The sequence below is a fragment of the Lithobates pipiens genome, unplaced genomic scaffold (genome assembly GCF_037356315.1).
Source record: "Lithobates pipiens isolate NorthernLeopardFrog02 unplaced genomic scaffold, aLitPip1_a1.2 Scaffold_8, whole genome shotgun sequence".
Classification (NCBI taxonomy): domain Eukaryota; kingdom Metazoa; phylum Chordata; class Amphibia; order Anura; family Ranidae; genus Lithobates; species Lithobates pipiens.
This window is the reverse complement of record NW_027507903.1, coordinates 551,584,588-551,603,402: the sequence shown is the minus strand read 5'-3', so window position 1 is coordinate 551,603,402 and position 18,815 is coordinate 551,584,588. Positions and strand designations below refer to the sequence as shown.

General features: G+C 42.3%; 1 protein-coding gene across 1 annotated transcript in view; it reads right to left on the bottom strand.

Annotated features, from left to right (window-relative positions):
• Positions 1-18,815, bottom strand: part of GPAT4 (glycerol-3-phosphate acyltransferase 4) — a 54,785-nt gene that overhangs the window by 15,818 nt on the left and 20,152 nt on the right. Inside the window, exons 2-11 of the mRNA XM_077469892.1 lie at positions 16,515-17,292; positions 11,822-11,891; positions 9,796-10,087; positions 9,495-9,569; positions 8,190-8,279; positions 6,651-6,744; positions 5,678-5,793; positions 2,664-2,719; positions 392-477; positions 183-311 (exon numbers count right to left, since the gene is read on the bottom strand). Of these exons, the coding sequence (XP_077326018.1) occupies positions 183-311; positions 392-477; positions 2,664-2,719; positions 5,678-5,793; positions 6,651-6,744; positions 8,190-8,279; positions 9,495-9,569; positions 9,796-10,087; positions 11,822-11,891; positions 16,515-16,679 (1,173 nt within the window). The 5' untranslated portion in view covers positions 16,680-17,292. The remainder of the gene's footprint in view (positions 1-182; positions 312-391; positions 478-2,663; positions 2,720-5,677; positions 5,794-6,650; positions 6,745-8,189; positions 8,280-9,494; positions 9,570-9,795; positions 10,088-11,821; positions 11,892-16,514; positions 17,293-18,815) is intronic.

The window sequence follows — 18,815 nt, the reverse complement described above, 5'->3', positions numbered from 1 at the left end:
TAAAAAAAAATATGGCATCATATAATCGGCCGCCATGATTTCTAAATATCGCCATCGGCCAGAGAAAAACCCATATCGGTCGACCTCTAAAACAATGTCTAGGCTTTAGAACCACTTTAAGAACAACCCAGCAGTAATACAACAATAAATGCAGTTATAAGTGCAGAGTGATGTAAGCTCACCTGTCGCGTCATAGGTGGTAGGTACCAGACACTGCACACTATGGCCCAGCTGGTCATCATTCGCAGGAGGTAGGTGATCATTCCATATTTACTGCTGTTCCAGAATGCTTCGCCAAAGCGTGGGTCATACTACAAAGAAGAAAAGAAGAGTTTGTGATGTCCCATTTCATTCCCTGCACACCCACACATCACCAAACGCCTCAGCTTACCTTGATAGCCACAGGATATACTGTAGCTCCTATTTCAAAGCTTCCCTTCTTGAACATCATGACAGATGTGTTATTGATGCAGGTTCCTAACAGAAGATAGACACAACGAAAAGAACAATTTACTTGCATGTCTAATCTGTACACAGAAACAGTAGAGGTAGCATTAAACTGTATCTGGCAATTATTCTAGATTCAGCTAAAATGTCCCAACCCTTTTCACTCAGAAACTATGCACAGTTTCTGAATGTTTATCATTTTTTTTATAGGTACATATATAGCGCCATCAATTTACACAGCACTTTGCAAATATATTGTACACTCAAATCAGTCCCTGCCCTCAAGCAGCTTACAATCTAAGGTCCCTAAACTTACATTCATGCATATACTAGGGCCAATTTAGACAGGGGTCAATTAACCTACCAGCATGTCTTTGGAGTGCGGGAGGAAACCGGAGTAGCTGGAGGAAACCCACGCAAGCACAAGGAGAACAGGATTCAATTTTTTCTATTGCGACTTTAGTGCAATGTATGAAGCAGTGTCGGCAGACTTCAATTGTTTTTTCCAGTGCATGCAAATTGCAGTCTGAGTGACTTATAATAGCTAAAACTAGCAGCACAGTCTTCCTGGATGTCAAATGCTTCTAGATTTTCATAAGACTGACAGCAAATGAGATAAAGACTGAATCACAGTCCACAGGGCCGAGGCTCCCAATAAAAGGTTTCACATATTACAACCACTTCTTCGTTTTTTGATTTTGAAAGAACCCTCCCATTGTGGTGTACAAACTACATGCCGAAAGATTCAATGTTTTTTTTTTTTAACTACAGCTCACCCGGCTAATAGCAAAATGACAGCTAGGCGGTGGCTTGCCCGTTCTGACTGGACATCATAGGACGTCCTTCAGAACGGGGCACACAGCATGGCGATCAGTGGTGCGGTTTATTGTTTGGACACACCGCGTCTCCGCTCACGTTAAGGAGTCTGAGACATAGGTGCTTTACCATGTGATCAGCTGTGTCGAATCACAGCTGATCACAGTGTAACTAGGAAGTGCTGGTTATCAGCATTCCCCGATCCACACTGACAGCAAGTGAGGAGAGCCCATAAGCAGTTCTCCCGACGGGGGGGGGGGGGGGGGGGGCGGGATCTGCACTGATGATCAGTGCAGTGATCATCAGTGCAGCCCCATCAGCGATGCCCACTAGTGATGCCAATCAGTGCTGCTTATCAGTGTCCACTATCAATGCACATAAAGGCTGCCCATCAGTGAAGGAGAAAACTTACCTATTTACAATATTTTATAACAGAAACTAAGAAAAACTTTTTGGTCTTTTTTTAATTTGTTCAGCAAAAAATAAAAACACAGTGGTGATTAAATACCACCAAAAGAAAGCTCCATTTGTGTGAAAAAAAAACCTATAAAAATTTAGTTTGGGTACAGTTTGCATGGCCGTGCAATTGTCATTCAAATTACAACGGCGCTGAAAGCTGAAAATTGGCCTGGGCAAGAAGGGAGTGAAAGTGCTCAGTATTGAAGTGGTTAATTTATACTTCGTTATATTTTTTTCAGATTTTGTATAAATAATAACAAACATGTTGGAGCAGATTCAAAAACAGATATTGAACCCAAAATCAGATGTTTGGTCATTTTTAGCAATTGCTTAACCACTTCCCACCTGTGGTGATATCTGAATTATGTCTGCAGCTTCAGGCGGCGAATCTCTAATGTAAAAGCCATCCTAGCGCCTATTCAACCACTTGATTGCATTTACAGGCAGCAACAGGGGACACAACACAAGCTCTTCAAAGTAGAATTAAACTCCCCCCAAGGTGGCTTAATATCATAATGTGCTAGCATGCACCGCCTATAAGCACATTATGGCAGACTTACCTGTCAAACCACCAGTGTCAGTGCTCTAGCTGGTCCCGGGCACTTCCCCCTTTGCCCAGTCTTCCTGCCAGGCTACAGTGACATCAGTCTTGAGAATGCACATGCGAGTCACTTCCCCAGGACACAGACTCCTTCCATAAATGCACTCTGAGCTGTGCATTTTCTACCGCTGACAGACAGGGAGAAGCCTTTATAACAGAAGAGACCACGAGTGTCTCCGTGGTTATAAAAACCCTGCCATTGATTTTCTTAAAATTCAAGTTATAAATGCTTCACGTTTTCAGCTTTAAATGATCAAAAGCCATACACCTATTAAGTATCTGTCATGTACTTTCCTACTTCTCTAAAGGCATAGCAGAGAGGTCCGAGCACTGCTCTTACCTTCAGGGAATATAAGGATTGGCAGCTTACTCTCATCTTTCACATGATCTGTTAGCCTGGGGAAAGAAAAGGGAGTATGAAGACATACGTGTATATGTAGAAAGACAACATATCAAACACATTTTTTTTTGGCTTGTCACTGAAAGATTTCTTATAGAACATGATAAATGCTCTGCCTATCTGCTCTCATCCTGCTCCTAGAAATCCGCTGCACACAACCTGCTGGGACTTGGGCTCTAGACATGGGCGACATTGCCGTTAGTGTATACTGTGTTCTCTTTTATATAGGGGGATTACTAATCTATCTGCAATGACTCTCAGATTAATAATCACATGACTAATGAAAAAAACAGCCCTTTATGGACAAAATTTTAAAGCATACGTCACATTTCTCACTTATAGAGAAGCATGCACAGCGGAGGCTGTCAATCACCTGCTGTGTGCTGAGGAGAGGGGGTATCTTTACCGACTCCTGGGATTCTCTTGTGTCTGAATAGACTGTCAACACAGTGATTCATGCAGATAGAGGAATGAGAGTACAAACAGAAAACATAGTATGTACTTTGGATCAAGGCAAGTACACACTACAGAGGGATAGGTTTTGTTCACTTTTCATTTCATAGATTTACAACTTCAATCCACTACTGCAGACACTGTAAAATTGAAATGGGAGTCCAGCATAACACAGGCTCAGTGGCTTTTTTTCTCTTTGTAAGACTGGTGCCTGCTGTGCCGCTTTGTCCCAGGGCCACTGGTCTTGTAACATTCTATGCAAGATGTTACAGTTATGGTGGCAACATAATTATGTCACCACTGGCTGTAGGGGGAGCACCCGGGCATCTCCGACTCTAACGGGATGAGCAGTGTCAAGTTTTTCCCACATTTACATCTCATTGATGGCTACAATGCGAGTCTGTCCCACCCACTAAGCTGTGGTCAGCTGAGCAGTGGCAAGAAACACACCCACAGTCCTGCCCACATTCACTCCCATTGATGGCTACAGTTCTCGCTACATGATGGCAATTGTATTTATTTGCATTGACCCTGCAGAGTGACAGGAAGAGATGTAGGCGATTCTTTAGTACTTATTTTATTAGTTCAGGCATAGCTGTGAAGTCTAATACAGAGCAATCTTTTCATGAACTTTTACAGGTCCTAGGTCATTCTGAAGAATAAAATATTCATGTTTGCAACGCGTTTATGGGCAGGAAGTATGGGTCAAGATTAATCACCTGCCTGGAGTTCAGCTTTAAGAGGATGTCAGAAATTACAAATAGATGATACAAGGTTTCTTGAAATCAAAGATTTAAGTCAATATATACACACAGTGATAGCTTTGTAATTGTACTCCAGAAATAATCTGAAGGCCATTCAAAATCTCATCTATCAGGTCAATATAAACCATTTTGGGTATCTGTACAAAGAATGAGGCTGAATGTGCCCTTTTCTTGTAGAGAAGGATGAAAATAATTACCGGTAGTATGATATAGCGGAAAATAATCTTTAATGAAACAAGGTGCAGAAACATGGAAGATATGCACTCACAGGACATTTTATTAGGTACACCTTCCTGGTACCGGGTTGGACCCCTTTTGCCTTCAGAACGGTCTTAATTCTTCGTGGCATAAATTCAAAAGGGTGTTGGAAACATTCCTCAGAGATTTTGGTCCACATTGACATGTTATCACACAGTTGCTGCAGATTTGTCGGCTGCACATCCATGATGCGAATCTCCCATTCCACCACATCCCAAAGGTGCTCTATTGGATGAGATCTGGTGACTGTGGGGACCAAATGGAGTACAGTGACCTCATTATCATGTTCAAGAAACCAGTGGTGAGATGACTGGAGTTTTGTGACATGGTGCATTATCCTACTGGAAGGAGCCATCAGAAGATGGGCACACTGTAGTCATAAAGGGATTAACATGGTCAGCAACAATACTCAGACAGGCTGTGGTGTTTAAATGATGCTCAATTGATACTAAGGGGCCCAAAGTGTGCCAAGAAAATATCCCCACACCATTACACCACCACCACCAGACTGAACCGTTGATACAAGGCAGGATGGGTCCATAATTTCATGTTTATGCCAAATTCTGATCCTACCATCTGAATGGCACAGCTGAAATCGAGACTCATCCAACCAGGCAACGTTTTTCCAATCTTCTATTGTCCAGTTATGGTGAGCCTGTGCAAATTGTAGCCTCAAGTTCGTGTTCTTAGCTGACAGGAGTGGCACCCGGTGTGGTCTTCTGCTGCTGTAGCCCATCAGCTTCAACGTGTTGTGCATTCAGATATGGTATTCTGCCTACCTTGGTTGTAACGAGTGGTTATTTAAGTTCCTGTTGCGTTTCTATCATCTCAAACCGGTCTGCCCATTCTCCTCTGACATCAACAAGGCATTTTCATCCATATAACTGGATATTTTCTCTATTTCGGACCATTCACTGTAAACCCGAGAGATGGTTGTGTGTGAAAATCCTAGTAGATCAATCGTTTTTGAAATTCTCAGACCAGCCCATCTGGCACCAACAACCATGCCACGTTCAAAGTCACTTAAATACCCTTTTCTTCCCCATTCTGATGCTCAGTTTGAACTTCAGCAAGTTGTCTTCACCACATCTAGATGGCTAAATGCATTAAGTTGCTGCCATGTGACATGGCTGACTGTGTTACCAAGCAATTAAACAGGTGTACCTAATAAAGTGGCCGGTGAGTGTATATCTGCACACGATTAACAGGGATTTTTTTAGGGGCAGGAAATACAGAAAAGGAACAGCAGCAATAGAGATTCTGTACACCAACGACAACCTTTGTAACAAATGTCACAGCCTTATCTATGACATAAGCCTGTAGTTACTCTCCAACAAAATAAAGATTCATTCTGTCACTCTTCACAAAGCCACTGATCTTTTCTTAGTAATAAACAGGCGACCAAATGCCACTGGCAACAGGCCTGGGACTGCTAAGTGAAAGCCTCTGATATGATTATTAGCTTCCCTTGTACATTACCTTTTAGCAACAAGATGTCTATCTTTGACTTCTGAACGCTCAAACCAGATATGTGGACAGGCCTTTACCATGGCCCTCTGGATTATTCCCATTAGACCACCATGTATTTGTCCTACCTATGAGGAAGAAAGAATAATACAGAAGAATAGTGAGCTTGGTTACAAATACCAGTAAGACTAAGCCAATGCAGCATTTTTATAGTACATGCATTTGGAAGAGACATAAAGTAAACATTCTGAAATTAAAAAAAGTTTCTCTAACATGTCTGAAGCTTGTTCACATGTGCGGTGAGTGACCTTTTTCTGCATTAGATAAACTCCAGTCACCGCTACAGCATATAGAAATCAAACTTTCTATGTGTGCAGTTGGCACTGCATGCAGCTCGGAGGTGAGGTGCAGTAAGCTGCGGATTTGCTGTATTTTATCACAGTGCACAGGTAGGCATTACGCTGCTGTGTGGAGACATGAATGAAATGTCACTTTGTGTACTTCAAATAAAGTCAAAAAAATGAAAATTGTGTGATGTACCAAAACTCACATCACACTGCTCCCTAGCACACCTCACTGCAGACCAAAACTGATAGCTGCCTGCACGCTAAAATGGAGAGTTTAGCACCTGGGCGGTGTGAATGGGCCCTGGATGTATCTTTTACAGCATTATCTGTGCCCCCAACATCTGCATCAATGTACATTAGGAAATTTGAACTTTTTGCAGAGTTTAAATGACCCTCCTGTGTTCCACATGACAATGCCCAGGACTGCTGAAGTGCTACTAAAGTGCTACATTTCACAATGTTTGATATGGTTAGGGACTTGCCTATTAATCTACAGCCCAAAAGGCACCGCAGATGGTGGACTCCAGAGCACTGTGCTTTAAAAAAAAATATATGTCTACTTTAAATCTCAGTCTTCTCATTTATCTTTTTCTTGTTACAAATATTCTTGTTAGAAGTAGTTTAACCTTTTAACATACCATGGCATAATATCCATCGCTGGCAAGAATGATAACATCAATGGGAGAGGTGTGATTGGCCACACAGATGCCACCATTTCTGGGACGATTCTCGCTATTGAGAACAAAATATTGTGTATAAAGCACACAGCAAAAGAAAAAAATGTTTTTTCTTGGAGACAAAAATGAATATTTGCATATCACAAATAAGCTACATGATGACATAAACGGGTAGAAAAAAAATAAAAAATTATAATTGTCATAAAAAAGAAAACACAAATAGTAAATTCAAAGAGATTCCCCTCGCAGATATGAAACAGTGAGCAATGTGCACAGTGATCGGTCTGAACAACACTGAAATGTTAGGTAATCAGAAAAGTGATGCTTGAAATTGCAACATGCACTCATGATTCAAAAAGATTTAAAAAAAAAACTCCTCAACTGAAGGTCCAACGATGAAGATAAAATATAAGTGCCACAAAGCAGTCATCCACAAGACCAAACATAGGTATAGCTAGTACGCATTGACAAAAAGGCAATCTGAAGGGGAGAGAGTCATAGGAGACAAATGAGAAAATGTAAAAGTAGGGTAAAAGATAAAAAGGGAAGGGGGGGGGGGGCAATCCATCTACATCGTGGAGGCTCCCTGTGTCGTTTATTATTGGCGTCAGTTTTTCATTCGCCAGCGTACCATGCACCCAACTTTTCACTTTGTTGAAGCAGATGGTCTGCATTTTCCACACTTTTGCAATCGTCTGTTTCATGGCTGAGAATACGTAGGTCACTAAAGTGTCTTGAGCACCTCCTAAGGATCCTCGCACAGACTGAGGTGTAAGACCGAACTGACCATGTTATATATCTATATCTACAGCCGTTTAAAGAGGAAGTAAACTCTGATGAGTTTACTTCCTCTTTCATTCCCTGCAAAGGTAAAGCATAATGGACTACTATGCATCGCATTGTAGTCTACTATGTGTCACTTACCTGACACAGGAGCCAATGAAGTCACCGCTGTCCCCCTGTAGTCCGGAGCATCCATCTTCTCGGTGGGTCTCGCCGCTCCGCCGCTGTCATTCGGCGAAGCCGCGATGACGTCACTCCCACGCATGCGCACGGGAGCCGCCACTCGCGGCATATCGTCATTGACCGCGGCGCGCTCAGTGCACCTGCGCGCCGCTGTCTACAGTACATGCGCCATAGACAGCGGTGCCTGTAGGTTTAGGAGATATTTCTTGGACCTACAGGTAAGCCTTAATATAGGCTTACCTGTAGGTCAAAGTTGGTTGTAAGGGTTTACAACCACTTTAACTATGGGGCATGTCCACCAATATACATGTTTCATGACACCTAGGTCAGAGCATCCCCTAAAGCATGCAGGATTGTCGGGGGGAATTTGGCAATTCTAGCAGGGCAGGTCCTGTCCCAGCAGTACCACTGGGACAGGGCTTTGAAAGAGTTTTACAGGGTAATAAAACAGATTTTACAGTATAAATCACAAGTCATACTAAAAACAGAGTTTATCAGATGGAAAAGCGCCCTAGATGAGTGAAATTAGCCTACCTGCCATGATAAGTTATGATTGCTGTGAGGGCACGCACACAGATTCGGTAACACATTAGATGTACATGTTTACTGAGGAACTCCTTAAACCTGAAAAAGTAATAAATATGACAATTAACAGACAACTCATCACTAAATGGTGCATAATATTACTGTATCGTTCAGAATGCTGATGGCTGGTTGACTACATCAAATACATCTGTGGAATATATTTACCTCCTTTCTATGCAAAGATAAAGAAGCTACTATGGAAATCGAATAAATTAGATCTTTTTTACTATACCCATCACTATAACAAGCCGACTTATAGCAGGAGCAGAGCTGGAAAATTTCTTAAAATAAAATAGAAGCTCAGTTTTTCACTAGTTCTTTGCTTACACCAGGGGTGTTGAATCCGTGGCCCACTGAGCTCTCAGATGTGGCCTGTGACCTCAAAACTGGGACGTGCATTCCTTCGCTCTGGGATGGCAGGTTGGCAAGCCCAGATCGCGATCAACTAGTTGCCAACCTGCCATCTAAGAGCATCAGAATGCATTGAGCCAGAAGCGGAGAAAGCAGGCGGCCGCATAAGCTGATAAGCTCTGTAGTGCCGTACTAGTCCTGTACCAGGCAGAGATATACCAAGTGCACTATGCCTGGGACCTTTCTAACAGCCTGGAGAGCAAAGCCAGCAAAGGCTGAAAGTGGAAAAGGGTCAATATATTGAACATCACATACACTGCACTTTTGCACTGGGCATATTAGAACTTATACAAAAAAAAGGTCTTATTAGGCTAATTTCACTGTCACTGAATGCAGGAGTTTTGGTGCGCTTGCAGAAAGTGCACCAGACCTGCCAGAAGTAATAAAAGTGTATGGCAGAGTGCATCTAAAAAAAGGAAAGTCACAGGTACACTGGTCTGCACCCTCAGTGCGGGTAAACCGCAGCACATGAGTGTGTAAGCAGCCATATCAGGGGCTCAAGACAGTAAGGACTTGTTTTTTGTGGGGGGGGGGGGGGGTAAACCACCTAGTTCATTGTGGCCCGTGACTGGTTAACAAATTATGTAAGTGGCCTTTGCTCTTCAAAAGGTTGAGCATCACTGCTTTAGACTTTAGCAGATATATTCTAGAGAAGAGGAAGATTAGCCGAACAAGTGAATAAAGTTTCAAAATTGCACACACACCTGGCTGAGGCACACCATGATTTTCCCATAAGAGATTTTGTTCATGAAAAATGGAACATTTATTTTAAATCGTGTTCATTCCAGTATGCACAGCTGAGCACCATAAAGAGCAATTATAAAAACATGGAAGGACACTAACCAGCCATTTGGTAGGTATCCTACTACAGATGTTCCAAACACCAGAAGGCTGACCCCTGTGATAGCCAAAGCAATCCTATGCAGAGAGAGAGAGAGAGAGAGAGACACACAGTTATTTTTTTATATATATATATATATATATATATATATATATATATATATATATATATATATATATATATATATATATATATATATATATATATATATATATACACACACACACACACATATACATACATACACAGACACACACACACCCTATAAGCCAAAGCGAGACGTTGCAATGATCTGTGCTATACCTGAGTGGCATTAGAAAGGTGTAGCGAACCAACATGCCCAGCCCCCACAGCACAGTGAGCCGCAAACTGATATGCTGGAAGTTGTAGTTGGTTCTGCTCAGAAGGTTCCACGTCTCCAGCTCCTCTGCGGAGAAGCGCTTGGTCACCTCATCGTCCATGATACTCTCCATGCCCTGCCGACAAAAGTAGAATATATCTGACAGCTCGAACTCTGGACCATCGTGTGAGTGCCCACTTCCTCGCATCTCACATATTCCTTTCTCTAGGGATGTGCTCCCTTTAGCAATAATCCCTGTAAAGAAAAAGAAATAACCTTGTGTGAAACTGAAGTGCTGACAAAGGGAAAAGGAGAGAAAACTAATAAGAGACCAGAAGACATGGTGGGAGAAGCTGACAAGAACAATAGAGAGCTGATATGAGCAGGACAGTAGCAGGGGTGTACAGATGAATATAGATTTTAGGCTCTAGCAGTTAATTATGTGCCACAGAGCATGTGGGTTTTATTGGCAGCAAGAGACATATACTGTTAGGTCCTAGATGGAAGGTTTTAGGTGCATAATCGTACTACCAGCGCTTTACCACAATGTGGCGCCATTCATTCTGCAATGCACGGCTGTCAGAAAGCGTGTTGAAGTGAGCTTCAGAATAAATGCATTTAACTTGTGCGTCAGTAAAGCGTGGGGTAACATACACATTACTCTAATGCCATAATGTGAACAGGACAGGATACAATGTACTATGTGTTAATGGAGCATTTTTACTGTGCTTTTGCAGCGTTTGTGGCAGGAAGGATTTGATTTAAATCAAGTCAATTTAAATCACTAGTAAAAAGACTTGATTTAAATCATAATTTTTAAAGAGCACCTGTCATCTCTGTCTCGCAGCAGCTCCTCCTATGACCCGCTGTTGACTCACTAACAGTCCCATTCACTTTAGTGGGACAGCTGGTGAGAGGGGCGTGGCAGCAGCGGGTGAGTGGATGCCAGGCGCTGCCATGATGGATCTGAAATGACAAGTGCTCTTTAAATGTAAGGACTAATTCTTGCTGGTAGTTAGAATCTTTTATATTTGCAAACAAAATGAAGGTTTCCTATTTAAATAATCAGCTGTCAGGTTAGTAAAACAGATTCATTCATACAGTTTGCAATGTACATAGATTAGCAAAACAATGGGATAAAGGAATATTCCTGAATTTTGTTTTATCTCATGGTTACTGTGAAATTGTGTGAATGCATCAATGCAGTGCATGTCACCTCAGCTTGCAGAGCTTGGATTCATTGACTGAGTTTACCAAAAATGTAACCATTGCAGAATATACAGCCTCATGCTACATAACTAAGCTCCATTTCATCTGAATAAACTAAATTATTATTGTATCCTAAATAGAAAACATCTTTAGATAGATTTTTTTTTACTCCAAAAGCATTTTATTAAATTAAATTTGATAAAAAAAAAAAAAAAAAAAATGATCTGATTCTTTTTAAAAATCATTGATTTTTATCCACCCTGGTTTGTGGTTTGGTTTTTAAAAAGGACATGCGACCAAAATCTGCACCAAAAACACTTAACGGGGGTGTTTTTGAAGCGTTTTTTTTACGTTTACCATTCATTTCAATCGGAAGGAGGAATTTTGGGGCTTTTTTTTTATTTATTTTTTTTACTCCCCAAACATGCTCCAAAAATGCCGCAAGTAGGACTTTTTACATCGCAACGAAAGCGCACCGCCCCAGTGTGAACAAATTCATAAATTCTAAAGGGAGCATTTTTCTGGAGCTTTTTAGGCACTTTTCTTTAGCGCAAAATGCCTAAAGATGATCTAATGAAAACATTTACAGCCTTTCCAATCACTATTTCAAAATCTCATCCATATTTTATAAATTGATTTGTCCGCACACAGATTTCTATAAAATTTTATAGAAACTTGTCAAATTGCAACATGGGGAGCCTAATAAAAAGATGAAGCAGGAATATACATACACACACACACACACACACACACACACTGTAGTTCTTAAAACATGCATACCATTTGATAAAGGTCTGTACAGGGCATGACTGTTTTCCTTCACGCCTCTCTCAATCCGCAAGGTCGCCCACTGCAGAAGATACAAATGTGTTATACATCATATAGCAAATGTACAATATATAAAAAGGGCATAAACGTTTGTAGAAGATCTTAATAGATGACATAAGCATACATACAGTCAATCTTAAAGGGTACTTACATGAAAATACAATGTCATGGATTAAAAAAAAAAAAAAAGAGTTAGGGTTAAAAAAAACTAAGCAAAGCAAAGGCCATGACACCACAAGGCCTGGTTCAGACTATTGATTGTGTGGCATTAACAACATGAAACTGAGCTCCGTTATCAGCACCCCCTTAAGCTGCATGACAAAAATTGTCCAAAAAGTTGTGATCGATGTGTGGCAAATCTGAAAAACGTGACACATTCAAGCGAAAGGGGAAGCATTGCAAGTGCCTCACAACTGACTGCAATGCAAGAGGTTGGGAAATGTTTGTTCTGCAAAATGGTGTTAAAACAGGTGGTGAGGAGATGTCACATTGCCTCTTTACAGATTCTGAAAAGCATTCTGATCACGGATAGCTTTTCAGAGGAGCCTGATGGATTTATGTATAAGAAATTTAACATGCAGATGGCTTTAAGTGGTTCTAAAGTCAGAAGGTTTTTTTATCTTAATACATTGTATGCATTAAGGTAAAAAAACATTCTGTGTGCAGCAGCCCCCCTAATAGTTTCCTGAGCTCCATCTCATAGTTACATAATTAGTAAGGTTGAATAAAGACACCAGTCCATCCAGTTCAAACTCCAAACTCCAAAGTGCACACTCACATTAGTCCCTACCCTCAAGGAGCCCACAAACCAAGGTCCCCATTCATATACTAGGGCCAATTTTTGGACAGAAGCCAATTAAAGAGGAAGTAAACCCTGATGGGTTTACTTCCTCTTTCATTCCCTGCAAAGGTAAAGCATAATGGACTACTATGCATCGCATAGTAGTCCATTATGTGTCACTTACCTGACACAGGAGCCAGCGAAGTCACCGCTGTCCCCTGTAGTCCGGCGCATCTATCTTCTCGTGGGTCTCGCTGTCACTGCTGTCCCCTGTAGTCTGGCGCATCCATCTTCTCGGTGGGTCTCGCTGCTCCGCCGCTGTCATTCGGTGAACCCGCGATGACGTCACTCCCGCGCGTGCGCCGTAGACAGCGGTGCCGGTCTTTCGGCAAATATCTCCTAAACCGTATAGGTTTAAGAGATATTTCTTGGACCTACAGGTAAGCCTTAATCTAGGCTTACCTGTAGGTCAAAGTTGGTTGTAAGGGTTTACAACCACTTTAACCTATCTGCATGTCTTTGGAGTGTGGGAGGAAACTGGAGTCCCCGGAGGAAACCCACTCAGGCACAGGGAGAACATGCAAATTCCAGGCAGATAGTGTCGTGGTTGGGATACGAACCAGTGACCGACGAGAGTGCTACCCACTACACCACATCTCGATCCAGCAATGTTACACGAGCGTCTCGGCTGCCTGCCGGCTTCATCTAGTGCCATGATGGTTCTTTTTTGTTTTGTTTTTATTGAGGTATTACAGAAAAATTCCACATGATGACTACTAAATGAAGCTGGCAATCATAGGTGATAATCATATTACAAACAATATTAGTATCATTCATTATCCTAGTGAAAATGCTTACGACATCTGCACTGTAACCTTTTTGTGCAGACACTCCTTAGTAAAAGGATCTGAGAAGGGGTAACAATTCGAAACCAGCCTTCCCAGCACAGTCACACTAAGGTAATGTTATGTCCACCTATACCAGAAGGGTTGTAATAAAACTGCAACTCTTGACAAGGAAAATAAAATACTGTAGGTGAACTGTATACACTGAAATCTATATAGGAAACATAATTGTAGATCTCTATCTGCATTTTGTAGATGTTAAGACCTATCGATCAACTTGTGTACAACCAGCCAGTCAGGTTTTTTGCCCATGCGATCAGTGCCACCAGCTACAGCTAGCAACACTGATCATTGTATTGTGATTGCAGGGATCCCGGCTGTCAGAATATGACACAGCAGGAGGGAATCCCCTATCCACATCAAATGTGTGGGTGGGGTAATCAGATCTTTTTTTTTCCCCCTCTAACCCGCTGGTTGAATTATGGAAACGCACTGCAACCGGATCGCATGGTACTTTTGTAGGCAGGCAAATGCACTGTGCTTGTGGGCTGCATTTGGGGTGCCATTAACACTCAGCGCAGATCACAATTGCAGTATGTTTGAACGTGGTGTGGGAAACATGGAAAAAGATTGCGGGTTCTAGTGCGAACTACCACCTCCGCAATGTCACTCAACAAATTGCGGTAATCTGCCGCTTTGAGCAGCCAGGCTCCTGCCATGAACTGTGACAGCGAGTGCGGAGAGAAGACCCTCTGCCTGCTGTCACAACTGAGGATCAGGTTGAGGTGGTGACAAGTGATTTAATAACATGTTACACCCTAAATATGGGTGTAACATGTTATTAAAAGGTGAACTTATCCTTTCAGTTAAGAGCCAACACTAGTAATTGTAATAGCATTCATGGCATGCCAGGACTCTGAACAGTTTTAAGTGTTTCCCAAAACATTTAAACTGTGGAGCATTCCAGATGAACTGGTTAGGCAACATATAGGTTCCCGGAAAGGATAGCACACTAATGATTCTCATTCTATAATTATGTCTGATAATTGCTATAGGCCCAATGACATAAAAGACATTTGTAATACAAGCAATTCCTTTAACATTCTTAAAGAAAACAAAATGTTCCTAGTGGATAATAAGCTTTGGTGAGCAGGGCCCTACCAATCCTCTTGTATTGAATTGTATTGTTACTGTACTGTCCCTTTTTATATCGTGACATAAAAACTGTTGGCACTTTATAAATTAGTGATGCACCAATACATTGGCTGCCAAAAATAGAAAAAAGTTGCCGATAATGGCCACTGAAAAACATGCGATTTTGCCACAATTTTAATACATTTCAAAAGGTGCGTTTCTGGTGCAGTTTTGTAACTGACCAAATGTGCCCCAAAAATGGAGCAACGGAAGCGCAACGAACCAGTGTGAAGACATACATAGAATTTAAAGGGTTGCATGTCTCTTGAGCTTTTCCTGCAATTTTTTTAACACAGAAGCACTTCTGTGTTAAAAACGATTAATTAAAAAGTTGAATACAATTTTATATATTTTTATTTTTTATTTTTTTTTAACTGTCCATTTCGGTTTTTGGCTAAGTGCATCCGGAATTTTCGGTCTTGGTATGATTTTCAATGCAGCTTGGATCAATGTAAGTATACATATCTCATACTTGATCAATCACTGTAGTAGTCAGCGCTACTATAGAAGCGATCTCCAGGGTTGCGGGTAGCCTTCCCGGCCGGTAAAACACACTGATTACTGCTAGCAGCTATAGCCACTACAAACAGCCTGGCCACATATGGGTCGAATGTTGGCTGGTGCTTGCTGAACTGGCCATGATTTGATCCATCTATGGCAAGCTTAAAAGAAAAGTATGCTGTTTTTTTTGCAGAATCATACTTACCTAGCTGCATGCAGCATCGGTCCCCCACCAGCTCTAACACTGAGAACCGAGCGATCAAACACCACAGATTACTCGGTTCTTAGGGCTCCTTGAGCAGAGAGCTGGTGACTATCAGACACCAGCTCTCTGCTTTGCCACCCCTCCCCCCTGAGCACTGGGCTGTGGAGGGCGCAGGAGTGGCTCGCTGAGAGCTTGAGCCAGGTGCCGGCCCAGGCATGTGGGCGAATCCAGAATTCACTGTCACAATCCTGCTCAAGCCTGAACCAGCTCTGTGAGGTCAGCCCATTATCTGCTGAAAATGGGTCATAGGAGCACAGAACGAACTGCACTCCTGTGATATACAGAAAAAGTACAGCCAAACAAGCTTTGGATGTACTTTTCTTTTAAAGGTGACTAAAGCCACTAGACCAACAAGGCAAGAGGGAACTAACGTTTTCAGAAGAAGGGGGCAGCAATAGTGGCAGCCTATTTAGCAAGACAAAACAAATAGTGATGAAGAATGCAAATGGCATAACATGGTTACAACAGCCAAAAGCAAGTGATCCGATTTAATCTTAGAGAAGTTTAGAAAGTCAGGCTTCCAAAACTATGGTAAGATCTTAGCTGATGAGTTGTTATACATTACTCCATTCAGAAAGCCAGTTTAAATTTCTTTTAACTATTTATATCTCCATATGCCCACTGCCAAAGAGAAAAAGGAGCACATTAATACATGCAATATACATTTTATGGCTTTTCTAACTAAATGTAAGCTGCTTTCTGACATGCATTCATCAAATGACAAGGTATGCCGTCTGCTGCAGCCTATACGCCTGTCCCTAATGCAATGGTAGACAACAACCAAAATGCTGTGAGTGATGGCTCCCCAGACGATAGACAATATAGTTAACTCATCGTGCATGGAAAATAAAGCTAAGTGGATTGTTTTCCCAGCAGCACTGGAAGTGGTTACACAGATCAGCTGTAGATAGCTTGAGGCCCTCTGCTTTAATGAAGCTTTGAGTGTTAGCCACAGGCTGGCAGGGCATGCTGGAAAAACAGCTCCACAGCTGAGACACAACAGGCTGCACAGCCTTCTATTTAACATGAAAAAAAAAAATCAATAAAAGGACAACTTACCGTGAAAATTCGAAGCAAGGTTTTCATGTACAGCCGGCGGATGCCGAATGAGACCCCAAAGATGGCAGGGACGATGATGAAGACCAGGAGAAGGGTGAACCAGAGTGTAACAGACAGGCCCAGGAGATTACACAGCACGCTGTCAAAAGGCAACAGGGAGCTCATGGTGTGGGAGAAGAATAAACTGGATGTAACCACCAGGGTTCACCAAAGGAGAAGACAAATTATAAATAAGGTGTAAGGGCAGCACTTTGTTGATCAATGGCTTTGTAGCTTCTTCAGAAAAAAAAATAAACAAAGAGAGACAATACCATAGCCATTCGGCAATATCCACAAACTAAGATTTTGACTTCAACAGACAGATGGGTTCGGACTTTGTTGGTGATAGAGCAGGACAATCAAACGGTGCCAATCTTCCAACGTCTTCTGATGGCAGTGACCTTGTCCACATATGTATGGATAGCAGATGTCTATGACCTCTTGGCCCAACCTAGTACAGGTTTTTGGTGTGCGTGTTTGTAATGCCAGTATTCAAGTCTTTCCTTTCTGGAGATCATTGACAAAGTTTGCTCTCATCTGTGAAGCCCACTGAACATGTCCAATCCAGTCTTTACCCGTGGTGCCCACATTCAGAGTCCATTCTCCAGTCCAGTAATATAGGAGCTCGCCCTGGTACAGGCATGACTTGTTGGTCAGAGTCTGGGGGGTGTGGGACTCCTCTCACCGGGCATATGCTGACCGCCTCATCCTCCTCCTGGGCAGGAATGCTGGTGCCAGCCTGTAGGAAACAAACACAGACAGCCAGCTAAGGGAGAGCAGCCAAGACTCAGGGTCAAAAGGAGAAAAAAGGGAGGTAGAGGGCATGGACAAGTGGAAAAGTAGGAGAGAGTGCAGAAGAAATCTGTACTGGAAAACATGAGCCAGCACACAACATGATGCTCCAGCATACTATGACAGCAGGTGAAAGTCACGCTGCTCCATGTCATCGAGTTCCTCCAACTTGTTTGTGTTGTAACACACATGTGAACACAAATAATACAGTGCCTGGAAAACCAGGACAGAGATCTCCAAAGCACTCATTAATCTCATCACTGCTAAACACAAGGGCACAGGTAAAGCCAGTCATATGAAAACGTTGTGTGTATGTATATATATATTATATATATATATATATATATATATATATATATATATATATATATATATATATATATATATATATATATATTTATATATAAAAATAAAACAAGCAGTCATTTCCTTAGAGCAAAAAAAATAAAAAAATAAAATAGAAACAATATACCTCGGTTAATCAGTAAAGTAGCAAAATGCCTAAAGTGGACATAGAAATGTATTTCTTTTAATAGTAAACCAGTCCACAATGCCGGTTAGTTGCCATTTATACTGAAAAGGTTTGCACATCTCACAAAAACAAACATTCTATCTATATCCAAGGACAGACAAAAAGTGACGCGTCATGACACCACTTGTGGTTTCATTAGAATTACATCATTTCTGCCAGAAATATTGCATCAAAGGCCGGCCTGAGGGAGATGATGGCCTATTTCAAGTATTACTAAACCCCGGACCCTGCATTCACTATATCTGGTCTCCCACAGTACACAGAAATGCAATTATTTTAGTAAATATAAATTAGAGCTGCCACGACGTGTCGACGTAATCGATTACGTCGACTACAAAAATACGTCGACGTGCGTGCAGGGCGTCGATGCGTCACAGTCCTTAGTATCTACCGCTGTCCTCCGTGCTGCCGTCCCCCTCTCTTCTCCCCCTCCGTGCCACCGTCCCCCTCTCTTCTCCCCCTCCATGTCGCGGTCCCTAGGGGTGCAACGGATCGTCACCGATCTGTGATCCAAACGGGTCACCCCGCTCGGATCGGCACATGCCGCGCTCGGCTTAGCTTCGGCCTAGCTCCGAAGTGGCGGCCATCTTTCTACACCCAGGCGTTTACAATGTGATCACTCCAACGGAGCGATCACTTGTAAACAAACCGGCGTCATGATATGGCGCTAGTTTCTCTCTCCCCTCTCTGTACTGATCTGTGCAGTGGAGGGGAGAGGTCGGATGAAAGCAGCCATCCCTCCATACCCAGACCCATACTCTGCCAGACCCATACTCTGCCAGACCCATACTCTGCCAGACCCATACTCTGCCAGACCCATACTCTGCCAGACCCATACTCTGCCAGACCCATACTCTGCCAGACCCATACTCTGCCAGACCCATACTCTGCCAGACCCATACTCTGCCAGACCCATACTCTGCCAGACCCATACTCTG